Source organism: Herpailurus yagouaroundi, unplaced genomic scaffold, assembly GCF_014898765.1.
Source record: "Herpailurus yagouaroundi ecotype Mexico unplaced genomic scaffold, PumYag 199, whole genome shotgun sequence".
NCBI lineage: Eukaryota > Metazoa > Chordata > Mammalia > Carnivora > Felidae > Herpailurus > Herpailurus yagouaroundi.
Genome location: NW_024412430.1, coordinates 11331007 through 11351163, shown reverse-complemented (window position 1 = coordinate 11351163; position 20157 = coordinate 11331007). Strand labels below are relative to the sequence as shown.

Below are 20157 nucleotides of genomic sequence, written 5' to 3'. Positions count from 1 at the left end.
CCTTCCTTCCTTCCTTCCTTCCTTCCTTCCTTCCTTCCTTCCTTCCTATTTACTTATGAGAGAAAGAGAGCGCATGCAGGGGAAGGGGCAGAGAGAGAGAGGGAGAGAGACAATCCCAAGCAGGCTCCATGCCTACCGTAGATAGCCTGACACAAGGCTGGATCCCACGTCTGTGAAATCTCGACCCAAGCTGAAATCAAGAGTTGGCTGCTGAAACAACTGAGCCACACAGGCATCCTTCCCCATTTTCTAAAGGTGGAGACAGATTATCAAAGATCCCACAGCTAAGTGATGGAACAAAGACCACTCCAGATCGTCTGCCTTTATAGTGCACATTCTTGCCTGTGCTTCAAGTTGCTTCCTGTATGGTCTCCATCTCGTGGTCCAGATTCGTCACACACCTTAACCCCAGACAGTTCAGATAGTGTACTCTTCACACTTATAAACTGCTTGGTCTGGTCCCTTAGTGTAACATACATTAGAGTACCAAGAGTGACTGGAACCCCAAGACCGTGCTTTTGAAATCCCAAACCCAACTTTGAAACCCCAGGCATCCCATAAAGTCTCTGCTAGATGTTGAAAAACCTAAAATGTACTTTTCCACTCTCTCCCACCATTGGTAAAAACAAAGAAGGAAACAAATAATACGGCTCTTTGTTATGCTTTTATCTGCTAAACTTACAGAAAGATTAGGGAGAAGAGAAAACTCCACTGAGTGAACACTCTGTCCCCCAGTTGGCTCCCTGCTTCCTCTCGCCTCCAAGGATGTGAAACATCTTATCTTCAAGCCTTTAATTTCTATGTAACATTAGCAGTTCCATCCACCTGAAACATTACCAGTTCATTTCTAGCCAGCTTATACCTTTTGTGTATGTGTGTATGGGAGGGTCTGTATAAATAAACCCTTCTCTAAATGTTCATTTCCAGAGTACTGCTCCAAAATGTCCTACTTGCTTAATAATTTCTACTTCGATAGTTACTCTGTATGTCTAACAAGAATATTTGCTCTGCTTCTCTGGTTCCCTTGCGTGGGAGAAAGGAGGGAAAGAAAGCCCTTCAAGTGGTGTAAGTCCGGACTGCGTTCTGTTTTTCCTCACAAGCGGTGCTTTTCAAAGCGTTCCGGCGTCCCTGCTGTATGGATGTGTCACTGTGCGAGATGACAACGGGATCTGCTGGGAATGTGGGCCACTATTGTATCCGCCTTGCGTAACCACGTGGAGTGGTGGCAATGGGTGAGCAGCCTGGGGTGTAGGCAGTGGCCTGGCCGATTCATCTCCAGAGGCCATGAAGACTGCTCAGGTCCTCCAGAGGATGTGGAGCCAGGCTGTTAAAAAGTTTGGGAGACCGCAAGGCCGCGTGAGTCCCTCTGCAAGCTCTCCCTCTTTTCTTTCCCAGCCTTTCTTTGTGGGAAGCGGTCGGGGAGCAAAAGCTTTTGCACAGTGACTGCTTTCTCTTCGGATTTATTTGCCCTTCTGGCAGCTTTCAGTAACAAACTGCGACATGCAGCTTGTGGTCAATGGTGGCTTTTAGAAATACATGCCCTATTTTTAGCAGACATGTGAAACTGATAGCCTCTTATGGGATTTATGAGTCAAATACCGCTGTCTTGCATGTTTTGGGAAGTACGTTGTAGCTTCCTGGGAATGACTTAATATACTCCTCGTGGAAGATGTTTGTGTTTGGGGATTTATTTTGGGGTGAAACTTTTTGCTTCCTTATTCTGCAGAAATCTTTATTCTTATATCTAGGTTCTTCAGTTACAGGAAACAGTTTTTGACATGTTCCTTTCTTCCTCTCAGAGTTTTGAATGGCAAGTACTACTGTAGCATGTATGAATGTTTACTTTTATGGCTTGGGGTTTTTATCAGACAGCTCCCATAATTATGGGCTAAGTTTGAATAATCTGGGGCGTTGACTTGGGGTAGATAGACATGGGAGCCCTGTACCCCACTGCTCCCCCAGAGCTAGCTGATCTCTCCCTCAGCTTCCTTCCATACACCTCTCGGATTATTGCCACCACCCTGTCTTTCCCGCCTCCGGTGGAAGTGATCACATTTTCTTCTGCTCTTTCACTTTGCAAAGTCTGGGCTTAAAAAATATTTGGTATAAGGTCCCTGTCCAGGAATTGGGTACACCTTGATGTTCACTCATATGCACCTACCCTATTTTTTATTTTATTTTTTTAAATGTTTATTTATTTTTGAGGGAGATTGGCACGAGCAGGGGAGGGGCAGAGATAGAGGAAGACAGAAGCGGGCTCTGTCCTGACAGCAGAGAGCCTGATGTGGGGCTTGAACTCATAAACTGTGAGATCATGACCTGAGCCGAAGTTGGATGCTTAACCAACTGAGCCACCCAGGCGTTCCTGCCCCCCTGTTTCTGAACTTGTGAAGCATGTGGTGCAGGTGCAGGAATTACAGATCTAAATCATAAAGCCTGGTAGTAAAACACATACCCAGGAGCCCATCATGCACATCCATGGAGCCTCATGAAGATGGACAGAAAGTCCTTTCTCACTGTGCCGCATCCCTGGCTCATTTCATCCTGTAGTTTGTGGTTTTCATTCCCTTGCTTTTCTTTTTTTTTTTTTTCTTCATAGTTTTACCACACACATGCATATGCATCCCTAAGGAAAAAATTAGTTTTGCTTGCTTTTTCTTTATTGTGGTTAAAAAAAACCAAACAAACCTGCAGAACATAAAACTGAGCATCTTAACCATTCTTAAGTGCACAGTGCCATAGTATTGAATATATTCACGTTGTTGTGAAACACTGCTTTCTGAACTATATCAAAGTGATATCAGGCTCTGCACATTCTTCTAGATGTTTTTCACTCACTGTTTTATTTGAGTTGCATCTGTGTGGCTCTAGTTTGTTTTCACTACTGTAGAATATCGCATTTTAATAATATATTATGATTTACTTGTCCATTCTGCTCTTGATATTAATTTGGGTTGTTTCCAGGTTTTGGCTTTTGAGAATGTTGCTGTGAATACTCTTTGTGTGTGTCCTTGTCACATATTCATACATTCCTCTTGGGCCTCTGCCCAGGAGAGAAATCACTGCATCATGGAATACGTGTATCTTTGGCTCTGATCCATGTAGGTAAAGCTCCTCAAGGCTAAGCAACGGCTGAATACTGACAGCATTCTGGGATCTGTACACAGCCCGGCACAGGTTGGGTGGGGCCCGAGCCGAGTGGCCCAGTTTGAAATGAATGAGGTGAAGCCCTCAGCTAAGCTGCTGTAAGCTGGCAGCCTGTCCCCTGGGGGATGTATCAGGAGAGGATACTCTGAGGACTGTGTGACTGTGAGGGGTGCTCTCTGTTTCCCAAAAGGTGTTTATGGAGATGAGGCGGGAAGACACTCAATGATTTTCTTTTTGGGCACACCTGTTGTAAACACTCCACAGGCTCTGGTGGTTTTTATTCACCAGTGTATCCCGAGTGCCACAAATCACAGGCTTGGCACATAGTGGGTACTTAATAAATGTCTTTGAACGAATGAATAAATGAGGGAGTGAATGAATGAAGGGGCTTCTCTGAGACCTTCATAAAAAGTCCTAGTTCTGTGGACTAAATACACAGTTATGGTATATTTTAATAGCTTTCAAAAGAACTATTAAAATGTATTTTTACTTCAGGTTCCTCGTCTTTAAAAAATAAGATTTTAAATTCATCACTTGGTGTAACAGAACATATGTTCTTTTAAATACTATGTTTAAATAGTTAATAGTTTATGTCCCAACGCATTACCAATCCTAGGTAAACAAGCCACTTACAATCTAATCAGTTCATACAAGTTGGTGAGATCTTTGGGCATGCGGCAAGGTCTGATTGATTAAAAATTTCAGTCAGTCCTGGGGCGCCTGGGTGGCTCAGCCGGTTAAGCATTCGACTTCAGCACAGGTCATGATTTCATGGTCCGTGGGCTTGAGGCCCACGTCGGGCTCTGTGCTGACAGCTCAGAGCCTGGAACCTGCTTCGGATTCAGTGTCTCCTCTCTCTCTGCCCTTCCCCTGCTTGCACTTTGTCTCTGTCTCTCTCTCAAAAATAAACGTTTAAAATAAGTTTTAAAAATTTAATTCAGTCCTGTTGGGGTGGCAGTGGTAGGAATAGGGGTTTAATTCTCTTTCTGATAAATCTAATTTAAATTACCCCTGTGGGCAGCACAGGGGTAGATTAGATAGTATAATCTCATTATGGAATAGTGAATTTCAAAAGCCAGGTTCATTCTACCTTGGGCAATATTTTAAAAATAAAGTTTTGTGGCAACTCACTTATTTGGCTAAATGATAAAAATTTTTAAATCCAAAACCTTTATTTTTTATTCAATTTTAGTTTTTTTTTTTTTTTTTTAACATTTATTTATTTCTGAGAGAAAGAGGCAGAGCATGAGCTGGAAGTGGGTAGAGAGAGAAGAAGACACAGAATTGGAAGCAGGCTCCAGGCTCTGAACTGTCAGCAAAGAGCCTGAACAGGGCTTGAGCCCAGGAGCGGTGAGATCGTGACCTGAGCTGAAGTTGGCCGCTTAACTGACTGAGCCACCCAGGCGCCCCTAAATCCAAAACTTTTAAAAGAGAACTTGTTTTTTTTATTTTTAAAATAAAAAATGTATTCTAAAAGTAATGTACTCATATAAAAATATTCTCTTCCATACCACAGCTCCTGGGGAAATTTTAACATTTTTTGGTATTTATTCTTCCCATCTCTTCCATGTATGGTTATATAAATACATATATTTATGACAATAAGAATGGAAACAATGATGTTTTGTATATGGATTTCTCCCTATAGACATTTGAATATGATCTATATATGTAACCAATCTCCTATTGTTGGACATTTTAATTACCTATTAAAAATTACACTCAGCTATAAAAAAACTTATATGTTTACCTTAGTGTACTTGTGCAGATAATCCTGTAAAATAAATTGCTAGAAGTGGAACTGAATGATCAAGGGGTAATCAGATTTTACATTTTGATACTTATTATAATATGCCCCCTGAAAGGTTTTTTATTTTTAATTTTTTTAATGTTTGTTTATTAAAATTTTTTTAACGTTTGTTTATTGTTGAGAGACAGACACAGAGTGTGAGCAGGGGGAGGGGTAAAGAGAGAGGGAGACACAGAATCTGAAGCAGGCTCCAGGCTCCGAGCTCCAGGCTGTCAGCACAGAGCCCTACGCAGGACTCGAACTCACAAACCATGAGATCATGACCTGAGTCAAAGCCGGACGCTTAAACGACAGAGCCACCCAGGCACCCCATAACGTTTATTTATTTTTGAGAGAGAGAGAGAGAGAGAGAGAGCGCGCGCGCGCGCACGCGAGCAAGCTTGAGCGGGGGAGGGGCAGAGAGAGAGACACACACAGAATTGGAAGCAGACTCCAGACTCCCAGCTGTCAGCCCAGAGCCCGATGCGGGACTTGAACTCACAAGCCATGAGATCATGACCTAAGCTGAAGTTGGACGCTCAACCGACTGAGCCACCCAGGCACTCCTTCCCCCTGAAAGGTTTATACCAATTTATATTCCCACCCTTCCCACCAAGAGCGGATGGACCTGAAAATATAAAGCCAATTAGTTGTTCTTCTCTTTAATTGAAAATGTAGTAATCATGATAAAGAAACTTTTAAAAAATTGATGGCAGTTAAGTAATTATTTTCAATGCCTATGCATTTCATTGTGTTGATTCATTTAACCCAAATATCACTCCATTTTTGGACATTTGTGCTCCCTCCCACCCCAGAGCAATGCCCATTCCTAGGGGTGATTGTTATGGTATTGGTTAGTTACTTCCTGATGGTTTTTATTTAAAATTTTTTTTACTTTCTATAATTTATTTATTTTCCATAATTTACCCAGGTCAGTTAGCACATGGTGCAACAATGATTTCAGGAGTAGATTCCTTAATGTCCCTTACCCATTTAGCCCATCCCCCCTCCCACAACCCCTCCAGTAACCCTTTGTTCTCCATATTTAAGAGTCTCTTATGTTTTGTCCCTCTCCCTGTTTTTACATCATTTTTGCTTCCCTTCCCTTAACGTTCATCTGTTTTGTACCTTAAAGTCCTCCTATGAATGAAGTCATATGATATTTGTCTTTCTCTAATTTCGCTTAGCATAATACCCTCTAGTTCCATCCACATAGTTGCAATCCTGATGATTTTTAGAAGAGTATTCTGGAGAAGGTCTTGTGTGATGTTTCTTTTTTTTTTCATTTAAATTTTAGTTGGTTAACATACAGTGCACTATTGGCTTCAGAAGAATTCAGTGATTCATCACTTGCATACAACACCCAGTGCTCATCCCAACAAATGCCCTCCTTAGTCCCCATCATCTAGCCTCTCTCCCACCCACCTCCCTCCATCGACCCATAGGTGTTCTCTGTCATTAAGAGTCTTCCTGTGGTTTGTTTCCTTCTCTTCTTCTCCCCACCCCCTTCCCATATGTTCATCTGTTTTGTTTCTTAAATTCTACATTTGAGTGAAATCATATAGTATTTGTCTTTCTCTGATTGGCTTAATTCACTTAGCATAATACATCCTAGCTCCATCCGTATCCTTGCAAGTGGCAAGATTTCATTCTTTTTGAAGGCTGAGTAATATTCCATTACACACACACACACACACACACACCCCACATCTCTATCCATTCATCAGCTGATGGACATTTGGGCTCTCTCCATAGTTTGGCTATTGTTGATAATGGGTGCTATAAAGTTTGGGGTGCATGTACCCCCTTCAAATCTGTATTTTTATATCCTTTGGGTAAATACCTAATAGTGCAACTGCTGGATTGTAGGGTAGTTCTATTTTTAGTTTCTTGAGGAACCTCCATACTGTTCTCCAGAGCAGCTACACCAATTTGCATTCCCACCAACAGTGATGTTTTCTCCTAATGTGTAGGGATATAGCTATATTGAAAGAGGAATTGGCATCTGTATTTATTTTACCACAACTTCCAGGTTAATTCACCCTGTTGAAATTTGCCAGCTTTGAGGTAGAGTCAAGTGTAAGAAGATGAACTTGGGGAGCATGCATGCTAGTAAAGTCATTTCTAGTTGGTAGGTGATTGGTTAAGGCCACATTGAAACCTGAAGGTATCAGGGCATTAGGAGGTGTTCTGTGGAAATGGAAAGAGAGGATCGAGATAATTCTAATCAACCAGGTTTCTGCTTACTATTTCCTTTTAAGAAAACTTTTTTTAAAATAGAAAACTTTATTAAAATCTTGGAAAACTTGCATTATACTGGCACACGTTGTAAATGCTGTTTTAAACACAGACTGCAACATTCCAGAGAGGAATGGTGGTGATAAAGCCCACCTAGCACACTAGACCTTATCAGCACTCAAGTTCCCAACCTGACCACCTCAAGGGTGCTGTCGAAGAGGCAGAGGGCCACTGACTGTAACAGAAAATTTCCTTTAAGAAAACTTTTAAGTAGTAGAAATCAGTGCTTTAACCACATTAACAAGTGATAAATAGACAGTGTACCCACTTCTTGGTTCATTGAAAAGAAAACCTTTTTGAGTGCCTACTCTGTGCACCCACTGCTGTTCTAGGAGAAAAGGGACGAAATGGAGTGAGTGAGATATAAAAATCTTACCTGAAAATCCACTTCCATTTTCTTTCAATTGATAAACAGTGGTCGGGGCGCCTGGGTGGCTCAGTTGGTTAAGTGTCCCACTTTGGCTCAGGTCATGATCTCACTGCTCGTGAGTTCAAGCCCCACATCAGGCTCTATGCTGACAGCTCGGAGCCTAGAGCCTGCTTCAGATTCTGTCTCCCTCTTTCTGTCCCTCCCCTACTCATACTCTGTCTCTCTCTCAAAAGTAAATAAAATATTTTAATTAAAAAGAAAAAACAGTGGTGATGGTGAACAAACTTTTGTCACCATGTCAAAAGTCTTTGTCAAAAAGACGTATGGTCTTTTTGAATGTATACCTGTTTCAGTGTGTTGTGCCTTCATTTAACCTAAACATAACCCCATTTTGGATGCTGATACCCGTCCCTCCCCAGACCCCTGTCCTGCCACCATAGCACCTGGTCGTAGGTGTGCTGGTAGCATGCATCCTAGTTCTTGCCTGTTCCAGGACCATTTGTATTTTCTTTTTAACTCTAGAGGTGGTTTTTTTATTCTAGTTTTTAATCTAATAACTCTGATCTCTTGGAGCCAGATGGTATTAGCCATGGAAATGTCCTTTTAAAAGTGAGTACATAGTGGGAGGGTGAGCTAAGGGATTAGGACTTCCTCTCAATTTGACTAATCAGTTAGAGCTACTCAAGAGTAGGCTGGTTTACCTTCTGTACAAACAAAATTGCCTTTTCCTAAGCCCCTCTGCCAAAGGGAACAGATGATCTGCTCCAGTAGATCGGTTGATAGACTTGCCTTTTATGTTAAGCTGTGTTTTTCTCCCCAGTCAAGAGAGTTTGTTAACTGGGGAAAAAGGAAGCACATCATCTAGACATTTTTCAGTTCTTTACTCTCTCTCATATTAGTATCAGTGCAGGAATGGCAAATTTGATTTGAAAAAATTTTAATGTCAAACAACTAGTTTTCTTAAAATTATTTTAGTTTGTATATAAATACAGTAAGGCCTTTTATTTACGTATTTCTTTGTGTCCTTAGGTTTTAGATAGTCTGTTATTAAAAGACATAGAGCTTGATGGACCTTCTTGTTTTTAAAAAATTAAAAAAAAATTTTTTTTTTTTTAACGTTTATTTATTTTTGAGACAGAGAAAGACAGAGCATGAACAGGGGAGGGGCAGAGAGAGAGGGAGACACAGAATCGGAAACAGGCTCCAGGCTCTGAGCTGTCAGCACAGAGCCCGACGCGGGGCTCGAACTCACGGACCGTGAGATCATGACCTGAGCCGAAGTCGGACACTTAACCGACCAAGCCACCCAGGCGCCCCTAAAAAATTTTTTTTAAACTTTATTTATTTTGAGAGAGAAAGCAAGCAGGGGTAGGGCAGAGAGAGAGAGAGAGAGAGAGAGAGAGAATCCAAAGCAGGCTCCATGCTGTCAGCTCAGAGCCCGATGCGGGGCTTCAATTTATGAACTGTGAGATCACGACCTAAGCTGAAACCAAGAGTTGGACGCTTAAGCGACTGAGCCACCCAGGCCTCCCTGGACCTTCTTGTGTGATTCTATACTCTTCTATATTCTTTCTATATTCTACTTTGCATTTTACATTTGTGCTGTTTTTTTTTTTTTTTTTAAGTTTCCCCTTTTGCCTCCTTTGCCTTGTTTTGGATTGACTTGTTTTGTTGTTTGTTTTATTTTTACCTCTGCTATGTTGGAAGTTATGTACTGTCAGTATTCCTATCGTGATTACCCCAGAAAATTTAACATGTAGATTTGACTCAGTGAAGTTTAAAATTAATCAGCAGTTTAACTCTGCTCCTGAATAAAACATTTAGAGTAATCTAATTATGTTCAAGTCTTCTGGATTTACATGTGTGTTGTTTATACTTTGGCTCTGTCTTATTTGTATTAAGTCTAACAGGTTATACATTATTATTGTAGTTGCATACAGCCAATACGTGCTCAGGCTTACTCATGTTCCTTCTTGTGTTTTGGGTCTTCCTTCTGGGATTATTTTCCTTCTTTCTCAAATATCCTTTGGAAATTGTTTTATTGCTGGTCTAGGGTACTAATCTGTCCCAGTTTTTATGTTTTCAAAAAATGTCTTTTATACCCTCTAAATCAACATGTATTGTGTTAAAAATATTCTGTTAATTTTGGGCTTCCATCATTGCTGTTTAGAAGTCAGCTGTTACTCGGATTGTTCTTTTGTAGGTAATCTCTCAGGTCTAGACTGTTCTCAAGTCTTTATGTATTTTTTTCTGCCTTGAAATGACCATCTATTTAAAAGTGTTTTTTCCCCATCTCCCCCCCCCCCCCCCATTTACTCTGCTTTTGATGTATTGGGCTTCCTGAACCTGAAAAATCTTTAATTCTGGAAGAGTCATTATCTCTTTGAGTACTGCATCTCTCCTGTACCCTTTCAGCATCTTGTTCAGGAAATCTAACCAGATACATTGTAAATAAGACTTCCTTGGTCTTAACTTTTCTTTCAGGATGTCTCACTTTTTAAATGCTTATTACTGTGTTCTGGATAATTTCTTCACATCTGTCTTCCAATTAATTACTCTTTTCAGGTGTGTACAGTATGTGGCTCACTCCACTGTTTATCTCAATTATATATTTTTATTTCTAAAATTTTTGTTTGCCTTTTTTCAGATTTCCTTGGTCATTTTTGATGTTTCCTTGTCCTTTCATTACATTTCCAATTTCCGCTTTTAATTTCTTATGATAAACATACATGTTATATCCACTTCTTTGAGTCTGTGATTGATATTCCCAGCATTTATAGTCTTTGGTCCTGCAGTTTCCTGTTTTAACTCTCACTCATGGTGACCCGCTTTGTGTGTGTGCGTTCAAATTGTCAACTTCTGCTCCTCAGATACTCATCTGGGGGGATTCTCTGAAACCTGTGTTTAGTATGTTCCTTGGAGAGAATTTGCATTTGCCTCTGTGTCCCAGGGTGGTGCTCCCTTGCCTAACCACTTTTAGCAGGTTTTGAGGAGATGTGGTACTATCTGTAATAAGAATTTTAGTCTCAAACCTGTGTGAGTACAGGTCTGTTGGTAGGAATTCTCCAGGGAGATAATTTTAGTTATTTCCGCTCTACTCAGAGCCAAGGAACATGCCCCTGCCATCTCCATCTGCCCGATGGAGTTTTTCCCCTACTACATCCACTTCCATCTAATCTCCCCCCTGTTTGGGTCCTACAGCTTATCTCTCTTCCCAGCCTTCTGTTGGAATGCCCGCTTCGATGCTGGTTTATCTCTCTGGCTTTGAGCTTTCTTGGCATTTCTAGCCTTTAAGGATTTCTCCTCAAAGGCAGCCTGCATTTAATGGATTTATTATTAGTATTTTTAAACTGATAACGACTATTTTCAGGCTTTTCTGGACATTTATTTTGGAATACTGTCAGAAAGGAAGCCCCCATCTATTTATGCAGGCATTTTCATCTTTTACACTCAGCAGTACCCATGGAGAAAAGGCACTCTCTGACAAGGCCAGGGATTCCTTTAGACATAAGATTTGCCTAAGAGGTCATCTTTGATAGGAGGAGGGGAGAGTGACTTAAAAAAAAAGAAGTAAGTATCTGTTTAAAACTCTAGATTTCTTTTTAAGGGATTTTATAATGACTGCTTTGGAGTAGTGGTAATAAAAAAGCTCAACACTTAATATTTCAATTTTTTAGGGTCTATCTCTTACTATGTATTTCATTACTTTTCATTTGTTAAGACTACCATTTGATTGAAGGAGTGTTTGAAGATAGGTAACATAATGTTCCTAAAAAATACCAACTCCTTTTAGTGTGTAGAATGTGTAAGCTGGACTTTATATAAAGACATCTTGAATTACAGCTTTATTTCTAGCATTGAAATGTTTGTGGTTTAAACAAATTGGTTTTGCTGTTTGAAAACAGGCCCCAGGCATGGAAGAACTGATATGGGAACAGTACACTGTGACCCTACAAAAGGTGAGTGCTGCACAGTTCATATGTGCTACAGTCATATTCTCGAGCTCACGGGTCATGGATCCTATTCACTTTCGGCCACAGTGTTTCCCCCCTTAAGGTGGATGATGCATTGTAGCTGGCAGTAATTACTGCATTATCAAAGATTTGCACGCTATTATATTTTTTGGTTAAGGCCCGTGTAATCGAAAATTATAGAGGTTATTTAGTGTATTCACCTATCGCCAGACAGAACAGGTTATGAAGAAAGAGAAAAGGAGGGAAGAAATGGAAATAACCTCTACTATTTAAGGATGTTGAGGTAGCTTCTACAACTTCTATCATTTTTATTATGACGTATTAAGTTCAAACTAAATTTTGAAATATTGGTTTGACAGAAGACATGGGTTATATTTCTTATCCCACTCATGATTAAAGGAGTTTTTTTTTTTAAGTTTATTTATTTTGAGAGAGACTGAGACAGCATGAGAGGGGGAAGGGCAGAGAGAGGGGCAGAGAGAGAATCCCAAGCAGGCTCCACGCTGCCAGTACAGAGCCCGATACAGAGCTGGAACCCACGAAGCTGCGAGACCATGACCTGAGCCGAAACCCAGAGCTGGACGATTAACCCACTGAGTCACCCAGGTGCCCCTGTCCAACTCATTATTATATCAGGAGGCGCCGAGTTAATCAGATTTTTAAAAATCCTGCCCTCCTTCCCCATGGGACTGAAAGCCAACGTAAACCAGATAGAAAGGTATTTCACTTAATTTTTACGGCTTAATTTTTACGGTTGTTTCATGGGATTACTCCTCTTGATTAAATGAGGTAATGCAGATGGCCTCTAGTACATGGAGTCCAGCACATAATGATTGCTTCATAAGTGTTAGTTCTAGTCCCTTTTACTCTCCTGACAGCAGATTCGAGGTGGGCATGATAGGTGTTAGCCCCACTTGAAACCAGCACAGCCACCAACAGTCTGTAAGTGATTTGTGTGCGGCTGGGCTGACCTGAGAAGCATTTGTGGTCCTGGGGTCTTATTCCATCAGCTGCCCTGGTCAGCATCTCTGTGACTTTTGTGGGCTCTGCTGGTCTTAGTCCTGCTCTGAATCCCTCCAGGCTCTGGATTGTAAGTTCCTAGAGGAGTTGTATGTTCCTCAGAGGGAGAGTTTTCCTTTAACCCTTAGAACTGTGAATTTTTCAAATCCTGACTTTAGTGAAAAGTTAGTTCCTGAATAAATGAATTAGTCCTGGTTGAAAAACACCCACGTCAGTGCTTAGGAGCTGAAACTTCCGGAGTTAAGTAACATGACATGGTTTCTTTGGATGAGTGCTTTCTCCCCTTGGGTCTTACTTCTCAACTCTGGTCGTCTTCTGACTCTTCTCTGCGCCCTTCCACCAGCATTTCACATACCCCTTGAGTCGTGGGCCTCAAAGTGGCAACGATGAGAGACATTTTAAGTCTGGTATAGAGGACGGAGCTACCTCTGCGTAAACCAACTACTAGGTGATGGTGCTGCCCAGTCCAAGGCCATGTAATCATGGGACAATCGCCTAGCCTGTTTTGTGTTGGTCATTGTCACCAGTTGGCATAGTGGGTCCTATGTAGGAAAATGGGGGAAGACTTTCTTGTATTCTTGGAGTACATTGTTACGTAATCAGACCCTGATTTACAGTTATAGTCACATGCCCATATCGTCTGCATGAAACTTTGGGAGCGTAGCTTTTTTAAACACTGAAATGAAAGGGTTATTTATGTATTATCCAGGTTCACTGTTTTACATTTCTAGACCAATTGTGAATGTAATTAGTCTGTATTTTCTGTCTTATATGTACACAGGAGTTTAATGTTTTGCTCTCTCATAACATCTTAAAACTGCTTATCTTCATATCTTATCTTTAAAATCCATTTACTTCTTTTTTCACCCTATTAAAATGAAACCACCAATTCACCTAACTTGGAAGTTAAAGTCATACTTTAAAAATAGGGTTTTCAGCACAGATTCAGTTGTGACTGAAACTCAGGCCAGGATATGAGAACAGGTATGATTGCTGATTTGAATAGCATATCCCTGTTTGGACAGAAGATGTTATTTCCCATGCCAGCCCCTAGTGATAACTCCAGGCTGTTTTTTCAGTCTTTTCCAGCTTTCACAAGACTGTTCCTTTTAGATAAGGATTTCCCTTTATAAACTTGTCAGCTAATCATGATGGTGCCTTATTTTGTCATTTGTGTCTGTGAGCCCTCTGCTCTTGAGCTGTCTCTGGTTATTGGTTTGACCTTTATTTTACTGAGTGCTTGTAATAAATCCCAAAAGCCACTTACAGAAGGATTTTTATTATTTTAATTTTTCTCTTAACTCCAATGAACAGGATTCCAAAAGAGGATTTGGAATAGCAGTGTCTGGAGGCAGAGACAATCCCCACTTTGAAAACGGAGAAACATCAATCGTCATTTCTGATGTGCTCCCCGGGGGGCCTGCTGATGGGCTGCTTCAGTGAGTGTCCTTGCACCCCAGCCCCTGCCTGCCCCACTGGTTGCTCCTAGACAGGGTATGCACTTAAAAAAACAAAACAAAACAAAACAAAACAACCAAACTTGCATATATATATACAAGAATTGAGACCATAACGTATTATGCTTTAACAATCCCTAAACCTTTAGAGGAAGGAGAGCAGTCATTTCCACAGGAAAAGAGTAATAACTATCACAACTATCATTCCTAGGCTTAGGAATCATTTCTGAATGTGGAGTACAAAATCAGCATGCTCTCCTCCCGGCCCCTAGCAACCCAACCAACACTTTATACTTATTTTACCTTCTATTCATTAAGGATTTAATGAGGATACTTTGGCTTAATGATGATCTGATTTGTGTTTTTTTTTTTGTTTTGTTTTGTTTTTTGAGAGAGACAGTGCACACACAAGCAAGGGAGGGGTGGGGGGGAGAGAGGGAAGGAGGGGGGAGAGTGGGAAGGAGGGTGGGGAGAGAGAGAGAGAGAGAGAGAGAGAGAGAGAGAGAGAGAGAGAGAATCTTAAGCAGGCTCCACGCTTAGCGTAGAGCTCAATATGGGACTCGATCTCACAACTTTGAGATCGTGACCTGAGCCGAAATCAAGAGTCGGCCACTTTACTAACTGACGTACCCAGGCACCCCAATGATGCTCTGACTTATAAGAGGGATGTGGAAACTGGGAAAACTTAATACATGAAAACACAGGTTTTCCAAATGCCAGCCTTCTGTTCTGAAGAGATCATGCCATTTTTAAAAGAAACATATCTGAGTTCCCTCAGGACAGTTTCTTGGGTCAGAATCTAAAATTAATTATATGACTGTCTTGGCCAGAGAGCTCAAAAGTTTAGGATTTATTGGCATATCAAGTCTGTATATTCGTATCTAAGTAGTCTTTCATACAGAGAGCAGTGTAGGATTTAAAAAGTGATTCTGGGGATGAGGTAAGTAAGAGGGTTCTAATGACCTCAATATTTCCTTAATAACCTCAGGCAAACTCCTGACCTCCTCCCCTCCGTAAAAACACAGATGGATATAAACCTGCTCTGGGGGCTATCTTTAGACTTCCTGAAGCCCACCATGCACCGCGGGCAGGGAGGGCCTAATGCAGAAGTTCCTTTTGTGCCTAGACCTTGCCACTGCCTAGTGCCTCCCGGAGGGACCCTTTGGTATTGGTCCCCCACTGGCTTCCCATAGACAATGTCAAAAGTGGGCTGAGCGGCTTGTGGGTTCCTTCCTGGGAAGAGTTCAGATTGAGTTGACCGATTCGGCCTCAGGAGTCGTCAGACACTGAGCCTTTTAGTAAGCATTTTGGGTCAATTTGTTGCTTTTATGTGTTCCCAAATAAACGATTTACAGTGAATAGATGGGAGTTTTTCACGTCTTCTTTTTATTTTTTGTTTGCAGAGAAAATGACAGGGTGGTCATGGTTAATGGCACCCCCATGGAGGATGTGCTCCATTCATTTGCTGTTCAGCAGCTGAGAAAAAGTGGGAAGATTGCCGCCATTGTAAGCTCTGGGTTTGCTTTCAGCTTGTCTCCGTAGCATCTTGTTTTGTATGATCAGAAGAAAATTACCACTTACTTTTAAACACTTGACAGAATTTAGGGGCTGCTACTTCTTGTTGCCCCTGCTTTGGGGTGATGTTACGGATGATGTAAATATGTAAGTAGTCTCTCCCTGCCTTTTCCTCATGCTGCTAACTTCCAATGACTCTGGTATCTGAGTGAGTTTGCTTTAGGAACCAGGCTGGACAATCCTAAGAGAATTCCCTAGATTGAGAACACTTGTAAGACAGTATTAATTTGGAAAATAAATTTCTGCTCAAAAACCCTTTTGTAAAGGCCCACACAAGATCTGTTATATCTTTTTTTAATTTTTTTTTTTTTTTTAGTGTTTTTATTTATTTTTGAAGGAGAGAGAGAGAGAGCATGAGCGGGGGAGGAGCAGAGAGAGAGGGAGACACAGAATTCGAAGCAGGCTCCAGGCTCTGAGCTGTCAGCACAGAGCCCGATGCGGGGCTCGAACTCACGAGCCGTGAGATCATGACCTGAGCTGAAGCCAGACACTCAACCGACTGAGCCACCCAGGCGCCCCTAGATCTGCTGTATCTTAATAAACTACAGTTTCTTAAGAGATACTGGCGGTCTGTAGCATTCATTCATTTGCTCAGTCATTCATCAGCAAACGCTGGGTGAGCAGCAGCTATGAAGATGCCACCTGAGCCTGGAGCAGGGCTGTGCTTCAGGGAGTGCCTACTCGAGCCAGGCAAGTGGACACACGAAGCCAGAAGTGAAATATGGTGTGTTTAAGGACAGTGCTAGGGAGATGTACTGGGTATGTTGTATTTAATTTTTTTCCCAACTTCATATTATGAAATTTTTAAGCAAAAAGAAAAGTTCTAAGATTAGTGTAATGAACACTTCTATATCTTCTACAGTTTTGTTTTTTTTTTTCTTAATGTTTATTCTGAGAGAGAGAGAGAGTGTGCACACAGATGTGAGCTGGGGAGGGACGGGGAGAATCCCAGTCGGGCTCTGCCTGTCACAGAGCTGCTCTCAGCGCAGAGCCAGGAGAGGGGCTGGATCTCACAAACCGTGAGATCATGACCTCAGTTGAAATCAAGAGTCAGACGCTTAACTGCTTAAACACGGAGCCACCCAGGCACCCCTCTTTTACAGTGTTAATATTCTGCCATCTTCACTTGAGTTTTTCTTTTTTAAAATGTTTATTTATTTGTTTTGAGAGTGGGGGCACCTGCGTGTGAGTGGGGGAGGGGCAGAGAGACAGAATCCCAAGCAGGCTTCAGGCCCACAACCACGGGATCATGACCTGCGCTGAAATCAAGAATTGGACGCTTAACTGACTGAGTCACCCACGTGCCCCACTTGATTTTTCTTTCTCTCTCTCTTTTCCTTTTAAGTTTATTTTGAGAGAGTGCAAGTTGGGGAGGGACAAAGAGAAGGGGACACAGGACCTGAAGCAGGCTCTGTGTTGACACCGGACAGCCTGACCTGGGGCTCAGACTTCATGACCTGAATTGAAGCCACCCTTCATGAGCCACCCAGGCGCCCCTCCACTTGATGTTTTTATGTATATAAACACGTATTTTCAGTAAACCATTTGAAGGAAAGCTGCAGATACGACAGTGTCAATCCTATTTACTTCAGCATGCATCTCCTAAATAAGGACATTGTTTTACATAACTATAACACTATGAGGAAATTAATGACTTTAAAGTATCATCTAATACCCAGTCCATATCCCAAGATGTTTTCAGTAGACTTTTCTTCCCCATCCAGGATTCCAATCAGGGCTCAGGCATTGCATTTGGTCATTAATCTCTTCAATGCCTTTTAATCTAGAAGGGTCCTTCTTTCTCTCTGCCCTCTCACTACGCTGTCCCCTCCCGCTCCATTACTGACACTGAGTTTTGAATGAATTAGGCAGTTGTATCCAGAATGTTTCAATTTCTGGATTTTCATTTTCATAACTTAGTGATTTAAAGTCCCTTGATGCTATTCAGAACACTTAGTAGAAGCAGATTTTAGAGGCCCTGTGTTCAGAGTTATACTCATGGTCTTATTATACTCAAGGCTTAGTGAGTTGGCGGGGACAGAGTTTTACTGAAAGGAGAAGCAGGGCTGGGCTCTTAACCCTGCATTCTCTGTAACTGTGCTTGTCCTGCATCCCCCCTGCGTTTGCTTGAATGACAGGTGGTCAAGAGGCCCCGGAAGGTCCAGCTGGCCCCACCCCAGGGCAGCCCGTCTGTCGGTGAGGATGACCGCGCTTTTGATGTGATGGACGAGTTCGACGGTAGAAGTGCCCGCAGCGGGTACAGCGAGAGGAGCCGGCGCAGCAGCCACGGTGCGCGCAGCCGCAGCTGGGAGGACAGTCCGGAGAGGGGGCGGCCCCACGAGAGGGCACGGAGTCCAGAGCGCGAGCGCAGTCGCGGCCGCAGCCTGGAGCGGGGTTTGGACCACGACGACTATGGGCGGGGCCGAGAGCGCAGCCGCGGCCGCAGCCTGGAGCGGGGTTTGGACCACGACGACTATGGGCGGGCCCGGGAGCGCAGCCGCGGCCGGAGCACAGACCGGGCCTACGACCGAGGTTACGACCGAACCTACAGCCCGGAGGAGGAGTACGGCCGCAGGGCCCAGCCCGATGCCCGATACGCGGCGTCCCGGAGCCGCAGCCGCGAGCACTTGCACTCCTGCAGCCCCAGCCCTGAGCTGAGGGGGCGGCCGGACTCGGACAGGCCCATCGGGGTTCTTCTGGTGAAAAGCAAAGCAAATGAAGGTAGGCATGCTTGCTGAAGAAGAGCACTATTACAACAGCTAACTCTTACGTGGCACTTACTGTGTGCCAAGCACTGGCCCAGATGCTTTGTGCCAGCTGGCTCATTTCTTCCTCATAACCACTGCATGTGGGAGTTACTTATATCTGCCTTATGTAGACAAGGAGACTGAGGCACAGAAAAGTTCATTAACTTGCACAAAGCTGTGTCACCAATGGCAGAGCCAGGCTGCAGAAATGTGGCTTTAAACTCCTAGGCCAGGGGTTCTCAAAGCAGCCTATGCACCACCTGGACACTCGCAGTAAATGCAGATTCTCAGGTCCCAGCCCAGCCCCGCCGAGTTGAAACACGGAGAGAGACCAGAGTCTGTGTTAACAAGCTCTCCTGGTGAGCCTGGTGCAGCTTGAGTGGTGAAACCATGAGAGTAAATCAGACTCTAGCTGATCTTGAGCGTTTGCTCTGTGCCAGGCCTGCGCTGAATAAATAACTCTTAATCTTCACCAGAGCCTTGTGTGGTAGATAGGAGACTTCACTCCTGTTGCCCAGTGGGGAGCATCGTGGTGCAGAGAAGTTTTGGTGTGCCCACAGATGAGAAGGGCCCTGGTCCAGCCTGCCTGTCCCACACTGCATTCCTTGGAGCACTTGCACATGGTTCAGCTCATCCAAAATTCACTAAAGCCCCACGTGGCAGTTAGAGAAGCCAGCAGTCCCTTAGTTAGGCGAGGATTGGAAACTTCAAGAAGGGAAGCGACTTGCCCACATCTTGAAGCCAGGAAGTGGTGAGCCAGAACACAAATTGCATCTCCTAGAAGTAGATAGATGATCAGAAACAAGTAGGTGGATGAACAAGGCTTTAGAGCCAGTGCGGAGATGTTCCCTGCATTGGTTCTTGGTTCTGACTTTTTAAATTACTTGTCATATATCTTTTATCTCTGTTCTTTACTTCTCCCTCCAAGAGGAAGAACAATGAAGAGCACCCAAGAATGCAAAGTTAACTTCTTGCCCTTTAGGTTGGGAGCTGACATTTCACATAGCCTGTCTGATGAGAGGGTTTGTTTTGTTTTTACTTCTAGTGGAGCACAAAGTTGAGTCTAGAACTAGGTGCCCATCGAAATACCTAAAGAATAACACAAGGATATGAGTAATGTGCTATGCAGAGTCCAGTCCCAGAAAACAGAGGAGTGAGTCGAGACTTTCCTATCTCTAAGGAATGCGCATCTTAGGAGGTTTAAGGATTCTACAGAATCTTTACAACCATTGATAATGATATATTAATTTATCAACCTACAAGAATTATAGAGTAAAAACCATCCTGCTCCCAGATTAGAAGATGGACTGGAGAAATTTTGAGAAAGATGACCTGGCATGAGACCTCCCTCAGAGAGGCCTGATACACCTTCTATAGGACTGGTACTCCAGGTTCTTGAGTTACCCAAGGTAGTGCTTTTCAGACTTTTCCTTCTCTTTCTCTTCTTTGCCTCTTTCCCTTTCCTTTCCCTCCTCCTTCCCTTCCACTGCAGAAAGAACCACATCTTGCAAACAATCACGGATGCATCTTCATATCAAAAAATTTGAACAAACCTTTCATGGACCAGTACTTATTCTGTGTGATGCATTTTGAGAGGTTCCATTACATTTTAAAATACTGTTCATAACTTACTACATTGATTTCAAGACTCACTAATGAATCTTGAAAAGATCTTGTCTGTAAGAGACGCCTAAGTCATGCCTGGTCTTACTAATACTATCAAGGATAGAAGGGGCTATGTCCCTTTGTTGAGACAGCATTTTATTCCTCCTAGGCCATT

The 20157-nt window shown here is 42.7% G+C and overlaps 1 protein-coding gene across 9 annotated transcripts in view; it reads left to right on the top strand.

Annotated features, from left to right (window-relative positions):
- Nucleotides 1-20157, top strand: part of TJP2 (tight junction protein 2) — a 130063-nt gene that overhangs the window by 78098 nt on the left and 31808 nt on the right. For 7 of the 9 annotated variants that reach the window (XM_040449407.1, XM_040449406.1, XM_040449400.1 and 4 more), the window contains 4 exons: nucleotides 11510-11563; nucleotides 13913-14037; nucleotides 15459-15561; nucleotides 17769-18351. In XM_040449407.1, coding sequence (XP_040305341.1) covers nucleotides 11519-11563; nucleotides 13913-14037; nucleotides 15459-15561; nucleotides 17769-18351 — 856 coding nt within the window. In that variant the 5' untranslated portion in view covers nucleotides 11510-11518. Of the gene's footprint in view, nucleotides 1-1269; nucleotides 1357-3247; nucleotides 3261-10974; nucleotides 10980-11504; nucleotides 11564-13912; nucleotides 14038-15458; nucleotides 15562-17768; nucleotides 18352-20157 lie in introns of those variants that run through there. The other 2 variants (XM_040449404.1, XM_040449401.1) reach the window with 2 other exon arrangements.